General features: G+C 50.2%; 1 protein-coding gene across 7 annotated transcripts in view; it reads right to left on the bottom strand.

Moving 5' to 3' along the window:
* The window catches only part of TPCN1 (two pore segment channel 1), a 60,962-nt gene that overhangs the window by 13,408 nt on the left and 34,868 nt on the right, over nucleotides 1-12,686 (bottom strand). For all 7 annotated transcript variants that reach the window (XM_055550738.1, XM_055550740.1, XM_055550739.1 and 4 more), the window contains 11 exons: nucleotides 12,498-12,611; nucleotides 11,584-11,714; nucleotides 10,115-10,203; nucleotides 8,045-8,079; nucleotides 7,456-7,514; nucleotides 7,108-7,207; nucleotides 4,749-4,865; nucleotides 4,344-4,468; nucleotides 3,492-3,540; nucleotides 2,947-3,010; nucleotides 1,667-1,711 (listed from right to left, as the gene is read on the bottom strand). In XM_055550738.1, coding sequence (XP_055406713.1) covers nucleotides 1,667-1,711; nucleotides 2,947-3,010; nucleotides 3,492-3,540; nucleotides 4,344-4,468; nucleotides 4,749-4,865; nucleotides 7,108-7,207; nucleotides 7,456-7,514; nucleotides 8,045-8,079; nucleotides 10,115-10,203; nucleotides 11,584-11,714; nucleotides 12,498-12,611 — 928 coding nt within the window. The remainder of the gene's footprint in view (nucleotides 1-1,666; nucleotides 1,712-2,946; nucleotides 3,011-3,491; nucleotides 3,541-4,343; nucleotides 4,469-4,748; nucleotides 4,866-7,107; nucleotides 7,208-7,455; nucleotides 7,515-8,044; nucleotides 8,080-10,114; nucleotides 10,204-11,583; nucleotides 11,715-12,497; nucleotides 12,612-12,686) is intronic.

Genomic DNA, 12,686 nt, shown 5'->3' with positions numbered 1-12,686 from the left:
AGTCTCTAAAATAATGTTTAAATGCTCCATCACTTCATTTTATTTTGGCCGTGCCACACAGCGTGTGGGCTCCCAGTTCCCCCAACCATGGATCAAACCCCCGCCCCCTGCAGTGGGAGCACAGTCTTTTAACTCCTGGGCCACCAGCGAAGTCCCCTAAACATTGTTTTAAAAAAAGAAATAAAAGGCACTGATGAACCTGTCTGCGGGAAGGAATGGAGATGCACATGTAGAGAATGGACTTGTGCACACAGTGGGGGAGGCAGACGGTGGGACCGTGGAGAGAAAACAACAGCACAGACACATATCGTGTAAAGTGGACCCTGGTGAGAAGCTGCTGTTAACACAGAGAGCCCAGGCTGGTGCTCTATGGTGACCTAAAGGGGTGGTGTGGGAGGAGAGGGAAGTTCAAGTGGGAGGGGATATATGTATAATTATGGCTGATTCGTGTTATTGTAAGGCAGAAACCAACACAACATTGGAAACATTAAAAAACAAAATTTTTTTGAAATAAATCTAAACACGCATCTAGATGGTGACATACCCACATGGAGAAAAACTATTCCGGGTGACCTTAAGACATAGTCATCTAAATGTTTATCCCTGCAGTGGTGTTTCTAACAATTTTAATGGTTAGGGTTGTGTTGGTATTGTTCTTTGGAGACTCCATGTGGACTGTGTCGAGTCCACATAGTGGACTATGTGTGGAGACACAGTGTGGACTGTGAGATACAGCAAGTGAGTGGTTGTGTCAGTATTGCTGGGAACTATGATTTTTAGCCTGGGAATTTAGATATGAAAGGATGATGGAGTTAGGTAAAAATCCTATAGTCCAAAATTATATCAAGAAAAATTCACAAGCTAGTTTATCTTTATAAAAAAAAAAGAAAAAAACAAAATCCTACCTCTGTCCATGAAAAGTCCTGGAAACAATAACCAACTCCAAGCAACACATACTGTTAGCATCTCTGACTGTGATCTCTAAACACCATTTCCCATTAAATGGAACCAGACCTCCTTAGAAAGGGTAAATCCCACCAAACCTCTGGATGAGTAGAACAGTCTGCATCTGTGCAGTCCCATTGGTCATCATTAACCAGATGTGGTTACTGAGTGCTCAAACTTCGGCTATTGTGATGGGAACTGAATTTGTAATTTTAGTTGGCTTAAGTTCAAATAGCCATGTGTGGCTAATGGCTGCCATAAACACAGCTCTAGCTCTAACTACCAAACTACAGGACATAAGCAACAGAGGAACATGCGAAAACAAGGCTGAAGGACAAACAATCCTGTTTCTTCAACTAAATACTGCAAGAGGGAAAAAAATGGATGGGGGAGAAACCTACAGATTAAAACAGGTCAAAGTGACGTGTCAACCAACCACAATCTGTGGTTCTGGAATTTGATTCCCAAAACCCCAGGTCTGGAGAAGGGGTGATGAGCTGGATGAGGGGATTAGATGGACAGGCAAGACTGGCTAGGAGATGATCACTGTTGAAGCTGGGGGATGGGTACGTGGATGCTCATTACAGCCCCTCCACCATCACACGTGCTTGGAGTTTTCTATGATGAAAAGCCAATGCATGACTTATCCCTCGCCCCTCCACCTTCTGGAGCAGTAAGACTCAGGAGGACAGAGACCTAGAGCTGTGCACTTCACACTTACACATGAAATACTGGAAGGCCTTGGACTGCACAAGGATATTAATTCCTGTTTGAAGAGAAGAAATGGTAACAGTGAAATTTTCACGTATAAGTACATAATCACCAACCACATATGTCATGCATGTAAGCAAATGGGGTGTTTATGTCCAGGGGATGAAAAAGGAAGGGCCTGCTCTCAGAGGAACACCCATTCTTATGCCCCTGGACAACACTGCCATTGGCAACAACTGCTCCGGGAAGAGCCTGGGCAACCTGGAGCTGTGACAGAGCAGAACAAGGTTTTGCTGGCTGCTCCTGAAACTTCAAGTTTGCTCCTGGCCTAGACCTGGCACTGTTTACTCATCCACTTGAATAACGTATCTTCCTAATGGAATGGAAAACTCGCTAAAGAACACGGAATAGTAACAGCTGTGCTCAAAGTTCTAGCCTATCTTGGGAGAAATCCCAAAATAGGATATACCATTTTAACTGGTTTTTTTTTTTTTTTTTGGCCACACTGAGCAGCATGGGGAATGTCCCCAACCAGGGACAGAACCTGAGCCCCCTGCATTGGAAGCACGGCATCTTAACCACTCAACCGCCAGGGGAGTCTGGCCATTTTAACTCTTGTTCAAAACAGCTGAACTGTAACCCCTATGAGCTAAGCATATCCTGTGTGGAACTTCAAAACTGGCATGAAATTCAGAGAAAACTACTAGGTAAATGATATGGTGGACTCATGTTAAAAATTTTAATTTTATATGATACAAGCATCACTATGAGATCAGATACACTAACTATATATCCTGATACAAGAGGAAGGTAAAAACTCTATTGTAAAAGGCATGCTTCACAACAGAATGTACAATGTAATCCCCTCTACTGTTTTTAAAAGGCATAGAAAATAACCCGTAACAAAAGAAAACACATCAGAAAATTAATACTGATTATCTCTGTGTGGGAGACGTTCCTTTTCTTCTAATTATCTAACTTTGTATACATTTCCTTCAATGAATAATAGTTCAGTATTGATTGAACTATTCAATAATAGTCAAAAAAATAATCCACAATTCTTTTTTGTTTGGTTTTTACGTTACTGATTTCCCTCCCTAGTCCAATACTAATTCTCTGCTGGGGTCATCACACTCTCTTTTACACACACAGACAGTTCATATGCATGTGCGCGTGTACACACACACACACCCCCCCACTCTGGTCATGTTCTTTAAATGCTCATCAGTGGCCTCTGGAAACCTCCATTCGTCCCCAGCAGTCAGGACGCCACGTTCAGGTCAGCCTTACCTTTGAAGATGAGGAATGCTGTCCTGGGAAGCTCATCAAACCAGTGTTCTCTATTTCTCTTTGCCTGACCGAGGAACAGGGCCGTGGGGGAGAGAGTTAGGCCCAGGGACTGGATCCCAGCCCTGGGGGCCAGGGTGCCGCTTTCCTTTCCTGCTCTCTGACTAACTCGCGAAACCATGAAAATACTCAGGGATCTAGAGAACAACCAAGCCAGCCGAGGCCTGCCGGCCTTTTCAGTGTGCTGTGCACTGGCATTATTTTATATGATCCTGAAACTAACGCAGCAGGGTAGGGCTCTCATGGCCCCACTTCCCAGGCGAGACAAGCCTCGGAAAGGTTCCATAACCTGCCGGACGCCACACAGCAACTAATGGGGTCTGAGACTCAGGGCTCTTAACTAGGACGGCATATTGCAGGGGGATGGGCAGATTTGGCCGGGAGCCACCTGTTCTCTCTACAATGCACGGTGCCCAGCCGAGAGCTGGACTGGCCTCATCCCCCTCCCATGGAACCGTCGGCCTGGTCCCTCCCCGGAGAGCACCCACCTTCCACTTTAAGGCGGCAACTTCATAAATATCATGAAAGTCCTTCAGGCTGTCAGAAGCAACAAGAAAGGGCAAAAGAAAAAAAATCAGGGCACATTCCCACAGAGCTTCAGTGGTTCTCACACCCACCTGCCTATGGTCACCTTCGAGAGGTGGAGGGGGTGACGTCTGAGAGTCCCAGCCCGTTGGGGCCCAGGGGACGGGTACCTGCTGGCTTTTCATCTCCTCCTTCCCCCAGACTATTGATACTTCATCCACTCAGTCTACACTGACAACCACTGGCTTGCGTTCCCCAGAGAGCCAGCCCCCGAATGACTACCACTGTCAGACAAGGATGGAGCATCCTTTGGCAGAGGACTAACTAGAACAACGGGGGCTGAGCGGTCAGCCCAGACCGAGCTCTCTCACCCTCATCTCTACAGCAGGCCTGCTGCTTCTCAAATCAAAAAGAAAAGGGTTTTGGTCATTAGCAGTCAGAAGACCAAGACTGACCATGGACAGCTCGGGGCCCGTTCTGAGGCTGTGCCAGGGCTGTGTGTTTGTGTGTGTTGTTCAGGTTGCTCTGTGGATCTGTTCACATGCAACTACCCAGCTTGCTCATGGCTCGAGGGTGAGCAGCTGGGCCAGTCCATTCTACTAGCCAATACATTCCTTTCTTGTTGTGAATTTAAATTGGACGTGGGTTGGACTCTGTCATTTGTAAAAAGAATCCTGAGCAATAGGGTCTATGTGCATAAAAAGCTCTGCAAAGAAAACTAAGTGTCTAAGAGCCTCTTTGCCCGCCCAGGCACCCCAGAGCCTCTTGTCAATGCCTCCTTCGGCTATACTGCACCCACTTGGGATCCCTCTCACCTGAGCAGTGGCGTGTTGCTCTGATTCAGGGCCTTGAAGGTGAGATAGCGCTCCCCCGCACTCATCCGGGGCTTGTAGAAACGCATCAGGCCTTCGAAGTGCCTGTAGGAGATGCCGGCAGGCCTCTGGGGAGAGAGGGAAGATGGCCACGTGGAACACGGGTAAACGCAGAGTCCAGCTGCCCCTTCCCCTGGGGGGAGCCATGCCCGATGTCCTGCATCATGTGGGATCCCAGGGCACCCTGTTCTCTCTCTGTTCTCCCAAGGGCAGGACCCCTGGTTTCTGAAGCTGCTGTCCCTTCTATGCTTAGGAGATATTGGGAGGTGGGGTGGAGGTAGGGGGGAGGAAGGGCAGGAGAACAAGGACCAACCCCCCTCCCTGGCTCAGGCCCTGGAACCTCCCTACCCGCTGGCTGACGAGCAGGCGGTAGGCGTGCTGGATGGCGGTTCGCTTGTGTAGCAGCAAAGACTTGAACTTGCGTTTCTCGATGTCATTAAAGGTGTCAAATACCACGGCCAGGAGCTGAGAGGGAAGAGCAGAGACCTGGTACCCATGCCGACTGGGCCTCAGGGAGCTAGGGAACAGTTCCCCAGCCTCCAGAGGGCGCTCCTCCAGCCACCCTAGGAAGGCGGGTTGAGAAGAGCCTCTCCCCTGGCCAGGTGTAGGAAGTTCATCTCCAAGTCTTAGGAGAAGGTCATTCATTGCCGCTTGTAAATTTCCCCTCTACAGATTCGTGAAAACACTATTACATTTTCCCCCCGTTTTTCTTCTCTGCCTGTAGCTCATCCCTGCCTGGGCAGTTTTATAAGGGGAGAGAAGCTGTGAGGGGAACACGCTGGGGCCTTTGCCCCATTTAGCTCTGTGTGACGGCCGGGGAGGCTGTGTGCCCATCCTGTGCCCTCCCAACCTCAGAGCAGGGAGGGACATCGCTGTCCCTTCCTCCCCTGTCCCCATGTTCCTTCTCCTGCTGAGTCTGTGTGGCCCTAGAAATGAGGGGCGAGAGGTGGCCTGCACCCAAGGGCACAAGGTTCTGGAAGTGCCCAGTTCCAAAGTCAGCATGTAGACAACACAGCCTGCGTTATCAGAGGGCGATGGGAGGGCAGGAGCGAATTTGAAAGAAGCCTTTTTGAGAACACTTTCTTTCAAAAATATTTTGAAATATATTTCCCTTTCCATCCCTTCAAACTGGCCCCCTACATTTCCCTTTAGATCAAGGGAGTCAGCAAACTTTTTCTGTAAAGGGCCAGAGAGCAAATATGTGAGGCTCTGCAGGCAAGATGGTCTCTGTAGAATTCACTCAACCCTGCGGGTGTAGCATGAAAGCAGTCATAGGCTATATGCAAATGAATGGGCATGGCCATGTGCCAATAAAACTTTATTGACAAAAACAGGTGGTAGGCCAGGTTTGGGCCCCCAGTGGCTGACTCATACCCTGTATTTTCACAGTTCAAAATACCTGTTAAAGCAAATAATTACACATAACGCTATTTTTAGGATTCTAAACTAACAATGGTACAAAAGAATTCTAAGGTGTACAAACAGATATCCAACATACTTATTTTGGGTCTTGAGAAATTAAAAAAAGAAAATATTTTCCTGCTTAAGACATCACATTTTAAGGCAGGGATGGGAGCCTGGTGGGTTGCCGTCTATGGGGTCACAAGGAGTCAGACACGACTGATGTGACTTAGCAGCAAAAGCACAAGTCTACCCCCAGAGAAAGTATTTTCCATTTCTATACCGGGCCTGACTGTGGTGACTGGTTTGGGGATGCTCATCAGAAGTATAAAAATAAATGCAAGACTTGGTAAGTCCTCTTCCTTATAATTCTGGTCTCAGCACCAGCCTGATGGCCTGATCTGGGAGAAGGTGATCTGCTGATGGCAGGAACACTCCTGGTGGCCAGTCGAGCCTCCAAAAACACCTCCAAAGTTCCCAGTGTGCATGGGGACTACACATTGTCCTTAAAGGAACGTGTTCTGTATTGGGTTTCCCAGGGGTTCATAATAAACAGGGTAGAAATACACAGGACATTCCTGGCATGTGCGTGCAGTGGGATGGGGTGGTTAAGAGCAGGGCTCTGGAATCAGACCAGCTCACCTGGCCACCCGAGCTGTGCAGGCAAAGCTGACTCACCCTATAGGTCTGATCCTCAATTTCCTCAACTATAAATTGAGAATCATAATAAGACATCTAGGGTTTGAGTGTTAAATTATTTAACCCCTATCCATAAAGCACTTGGCATAGTACCTGACTAAGGCTTCATAAGTGTCAGCTTTTCCAGTTATTATATGTTTGCTGTGAGAAGGAAAAGGTTCCAGGGTAGTTTTGGTTTAAACTCTAGCTCTGGGACTTCCTTGGTGGTCCAGTGGTTAAGACTCTGTGCTCCTAACACAGGGCGCCCGGGTTCAATCCCTTGGTCAGGAAACTAGATCCCGCATGCCACAACTAAAGATCCCACACGCCGAAATGAAGACCCACCCAGTGCAGTCAAATAAATGAAAAAGTGAGTGAACGAATGACAAGCTCTAGCATTGTCAGCAGCAGCAGCACTAACCCAGAGAGGCTAGTTACTGCTGGTAACCGGCTGAACTCAAGTCCTGACAGGGCATTCCTAGTCACACCACACCTGACTAGGGTCTACGACTTCCTTCCCCTATGTTCCACCCTCGGAGGTGGATGGCCACCCCTACCTTTATCCCCACAATGCCCAGCACGGCAATGGCTGGGGCTGGTCCACAGAACAGAAGCCAAGGCCACTCACCAGGTTCATGATAAAATACAGCTCAATGGAGAGGTACACGATGAAGAAGACACAGGACCAGGGGTTCCGGGAGTAGGAGGGCATCATCACATCTGGGAAGCTGTATTTGCAGAGCATTACCCGCAAGGCCCATGTCCGCCAGTCTCTGCTTTCTCTAAGGACATCCCTCTTTCTGCCTGCCCCCCCCCCCGCCCCTCCCCTACTCTCAGCTCACCAGGCCACTCCCATCCCTCATGGTGGCCCTGAGCACCTGTCTGAGCCAAGATGTGGAATACCCTTGGCTGAAAAGGAGACAACCCTGGGCACTACCAGAGGGCAGGCAGAAGCCAAAGCAGAGCCCAAACTTACTTGGCGGTGGTCAGAAGGACAAACAGACTGATGATGCTGTTCTCCAGGGTGCTGAAGTACTGTGGGGACAGGAGGGCCAGAGGACACATGGGTGCCAGCCGAGGGCACACACCACCGGAACAGGGTGTGTGCAGTGGGTCATCTCCAGAGCCCTGCCCTCCCCCACCCCTTCCTCCTCCTCCCTCGGGATCCCTTAAGGATGGCAGAGGAACAAGCAAACTTGGAGTCCAAGGCCTCCTCCTTCCTGAGCTCAATCCTTCTGGCAGAAGCAGACACCTGGCCTTGGGACTTGTCTCCCAGAGAATCACATGTTCTGCACAATGAGCTGGGCTCTCCTCCACCACTCCTCTGCCAAAATGTTTCAGTGTTCCAGATTTGATCCTGGAAACATCCCTCTCAACAATAGGACAGGGGATGCCCTTGGCGCTCGAAGAAGGAACTGAACGTTCAGGTGCCATAAGCAATGAGAAACCAAGCAGGGCATCCCTTCCTAACACGGCTGGCGGCAGGGAGGTCAGTCCAGCCGCCCGGCCTGAAGTGAAAAGGCCCCACATACAGCAAGGCACAGACAAACGCGTTGATTACTTACGGGGTCTGAAGGATTAGGGGAGAACAAGTAGAAACCTAGAAGAAGGTGGTGGGAAACATAGGTTAGAGCGGAAGTCCCAAACCCAGATGTCAATATGAATAAATGTAAATGAGAGCAGTGGGCAGAGGGAAAGCATAGGGTGTGGTGGGGACCGAGGCAGAGCACAACGCATGCTCTGACTGAAGGCGCCAGGTACCTGCTGCCATTCAGGAACGTGATTCAAGCACCACTGAAGGGATTATTAAAAAAGGCTAGTTGGGGACCTTTCTGGTGGTCCAGCAGTTAGGACCCTATGCTTCCACTGCAGGGGGCTGGGGATCCCCGGTCAGGGAACTAAGATCCTATGTGCTGTACCGTGCAGCCAAAAAACACAAAGGCTGGATGTGCAAAGCAGTGACTCTAGTTAATGATACCATTATTGTGTGTTTCAAAGTTGCTGGGAGAGTAGATCTTAAAGTTCTCATCAGAAGGGGAAAAAAAAACTATATGTATGTATAAAGATGATGTTGTTAACCAGATCATTCTGCAGTATGTTCATAATAAATCATTATGCTGTACACCTATAACTAATACAGTGTTATGTCGATTACATGTCAATTTTTTTTTAAAAATAGAAGTTTAAAAAAAAATAAGATTTTAAGGCTGGAAATCTGTATTTTCATGTTAAAAAATCTAGTTTTTAAAAATGCTGGCTCAAAGGACTTCCCTAGTGGTCCAGAGGCTAAGACTCAGCTCCCAATGCAGGGGACCAGGTTGGATCCCTGGTCAGGGAACTAGATCACAAATGCTGCAACTAAGACTTGGAGCAGCCAAATAAACAAACATTTTAAAATAAATATTAAATAAAAATAAAAATTAATTTTTTTTAAGACTTCACCTGCCAGTGGACGGGGGGCAGGTTCAATCCCGTCAGGCAGCTAAGATCCCACATATCTCGTGCCCCCAAAACCAAAAAAATGTAAACAGAAGCAATGTTGTAACAAATTCAATAAAGACTTTAAAAAATGGTCCACATCAAAAAAAAAAAAAAACCTTAATAAAATAAAATAAAACATAAAATGCTGGCTCAACACTTTCAGACCAAACAAAACTCATCCATAGGCTGGGTCTGGAACCCAGACTGCTGGTTTGCAATCTTTGGTTTTGAGAATATGACAGCCAAGTAACAACTTCAAAGGGACCCCACTGTTCTGCAGCTGAGGGTCCAAGGTGGGGGCACCATTAATTTCCTCCCTCTTGCAATGGGCTATTCCCCTGAGTCCTTGAAATCCTGAAACTCTGCCCCTAAGGAAAGTCAGCCCCTCGGAACACCAAGGAAATTCTATCCAGAGTGGGGTGGGGTAGGTGGGAGTCAATGGCTTGGGGAACAGAGTGTCACGAGAGTCTGGGGGTTTCAGCACTGGCAGGGGCCTTAGAGTCACGGCCCTCTGGTTCCACTGTCTCTGCCATCCGAGCACTAGGGAAGGGACCTTGGGCTTCCCTGCCGTGTTCTGAGACCACCACTGTCTAAAGCCCGTGTCTGAATGTGGGAGTCATCAATACTTGATCTCATCTGAAGAGGCAAGGCCTCCTCGGTGTTAGAAAGGGCGTGACCTTGCTTTAACACCTAGTGAAGCTGAACTATGTCGACCCTAAGGTCCCAGGCATATGCTGTAGAGAAACTCCCCTGTGTGCGCGCTGGGAAAGGCAGGAGAATGTTCGCAGCAATGTGATCTGCAATAGAGGAAAATGCCCACCAACGGAGGAAGTGATAAATAAACGTGGGTACGTTCACGTATTGGATCACGACACTGTAGTGAAAATGAATGGCCTACGTCTCCACGCATCAGCGTGAATAAAGGCCGGGGGCACCCCTGGGAGCAAAAGGGAACTGAGATCAAGAAAGGTTACAAAGGTGGCTTCTATTTTTTTCTTCCCCCCAATACCGCATTTCCTAAGCGGGAATCCACAAGTGTTTCTATTGTTCTGAAAACCTTCCAGAATTTCTAAAACCATCAAAGTGCCTTTTTTCTCAACGATGAGTTTGCTTTTAGAGAGTGCCTGCGTACTGGGGCTCAGGAAAAAACTCACCGAGGATGGCGAAAATGATCATGAAGAAGAGGAGAAGCAGGAGGATGTCCATGAAGGGCGGCAGGGACTGAAACATCTGACGCAGGTTGCTGGGGGGAGACAGGGCCAGGAGGGTGAGGGCCAGCGGGCAGCGGGCTGGGGCCCAGGGGCATGGTCTGGGAAAGCTCAGTGCAGGATGCCCTGTTGAGATGGGGGCCTGATGCTCCCAACCCCTGGAACACTAAATCCCACCGCACCCTGGCTTGTGACGGCATGCTCAGTGATCTCCTAGGACTTCCACTCAGGCGGTGATGGGGAAAGAACCAGGGCAGGCGTGGCGCTTGCTGAGCCCAAGCAGGCAAGTGCCTGCAAGGGACAGAGCAGGCAGGCCAAGGCCGGGTGCATGGCCTCGGGTGCCGAGGTCAGTCTGCACGGGATGCAGGAAGACATTTCAGGGCCACTCAGTCCGAGGACATGTGTCTCCGGTTTTGCAGACGGGGAACCAAGAGTGACCCCGTGGGCTTCCCCAGTGGCTCAGATGGTGAAGTGTCTGCCTGCAATGAGGGGGACCTGGGTTCGATCCTTGGGTCCGGAAGATCCCCTGGAGAAGGAAACGGCAACCCACTCTAGGACTCTTGCCTGGAAAATTCCATGGATGGAGGAGCCTGGTAGACCATAGTCCATGGGATCTCAAAGAGTCGGACATGACTGAGCAACTTCACCAAGAGTGAATGGCTAGTCCGCTCTCATTCATAGGACCCCAGCCAAGAGGTTTTCTAGATGGAGTCTCAAAACTCAGTCGGGGGCTTCCCTGGTGGCTCAGTGGTGAAGAATCCACTTGCCAATGCAGGGGACATGGGTTCGATCCCTGGTCTGGGAAGATCCTATATGCCTCAGAGCAACTAAGCCCATGCACCACAACTACTGAGCCTGTGCTCTAGAGCTGGAGAGCCACAACTACTGAAGCCTGAGCGCCTAGAGCCCATGCTCTGCAACAAGAGAAGCCACGGCAATGAGAAGCCCTCGCACTGCAACTAGAGAAAAGCCCGTGCAGCAATGAAGACCCAGCACTGACAAAAAATAAACAAACACTATCATTTAAAAAAAAAAAAAAAAAAAAAACCTCAGCTTGAACTTAGGTTAATGGCCTGTTTTGAGTTCAGTCCCCCAGTCCCAGGGAAGGTGTCAGGACTGCCTGCTGAGTCGCGCAGACTTCACTGAGCTCCTGCTGCAGGCTGTGTTTGGGCAGATACTGTGCTGGGAGCCCCAGAGAAGCACAGGTAATGATGGGAGAGCGCCCTGCAGTGGGAGGCCCACCCTCCTCTCTGTGAGGGTCGAATGGCAGAGGGAAGTGATCAGGACCGTGACCTAGCCAAGTGCAGGAGGGACCTAATCACTAAGTGACTCACTGGCTCCTGCGCCACCACGGACCCAGGGGGCAGGTTGGGCCGTGAGAGCACCTGAGTGAGCAGCTCCTCCCCAGGCCTTACCGCCGGACGCCGCCGCAGTACCGACAGTCCACCAGGAAGATGCAGCGCAGCGCCCGGGTCACCCGCATGTGTGACGTCTGCCGCACCAGCACCACGATGGCCTCCACGAACTGCACCGCCAGCACGGAGGTCTGCGGGAGGCCGCGCACAGCGCACTGTCAGCCCCTGCGCCCCAGGCCCAGAGGGCCGGCTAGATACTGGCCCCCGCCAGTCCTCCCCATCCCGGAGGGGAGTCCAGAGAAGCCCTTCCCTCGCCCTCTCTCACCTCCCCCAACATCAGGCAGGCCCCAGGGAGAAGTCCACCGCTGCTGGCCCAGGAGAACAAGCTTCAGGGTGATTGATGCTCCCAGCAGCTCATTAGAGGGTACCCGCTGAACAAAACCACCACTCCGCAGGCCGCAGCCACCCACCCCCTGGTTCTAGCTACCCCCTGAGGGCCCCTGGGGTCTTCGGCACATCCTGATCTCCAATTCCTTGGGCACATCCTCCCCGTCGTGTGTGTGCGCTTTTGACACTACTAAATACCACTCTGACATATCCCAACCTCTGTCTCTCTCTGCTACAGAGAAAGTGGACAATATGGCACTGACTGGCACGGGTGTGGAGGCCACACCAGGCTGCTTTGGAATCCCAGCTCTCTGGGATCCAGATCCCATTCTCTTGCAACTGGCTGGATGTAAACTAGGAATAGTAACACATTTCCCACAAAGGTCACCATGCTGGTGCTTGGCCTGAACTAAATACCGGATCATGTTAGCTACTGTTAGCACCGCCGACACCCAGAGCAAAGCTGGAAGCATGGTGAGGTCCGGGACCCAGAGTCACGCTTCACAGCGCATGGGGGATTTGCAATTGAATTGACGATACAGGCTTGAAGTTGACAAGGAAATGCTGGAAAGAGATGGACACATCACCTTGACCATGGTCCTTCTGTGCCGGATGAAGGTGTGAAGGCCCAGCCACCGCAACTTCATGCAGAGTTCAAACACGACCACCACCAGGGCGAACAGCTCCAGGGTTGCGTGGACCTGCAGCCACAGAGCGTGAAGGAGACGCAGCGTCATCAGCCACTCCCCAGTAGGAGAAGTGAGCGCACCTGCTGG

The sequence above is a fragment of the Bubalus kerabau genome, chromosome 16 (genome assembly GCF_029407905.1).
Source record: "Bubalus kerabau isolate K-KA32 ecotype Philippines breed swamp buffalo chromosome 16, PCC_UOA_SB_1v2, whole genome shotgun sequence".
Lineage (NCBI taxonomy): Eukaryota > Metazoa > Chordata > Mammalia > Artiodactyla > Bovidae > Bubalus > Bubalus kerabau.
This window is presented reverse-complemented; position numbering and strand designations above follow the sequence as displayed.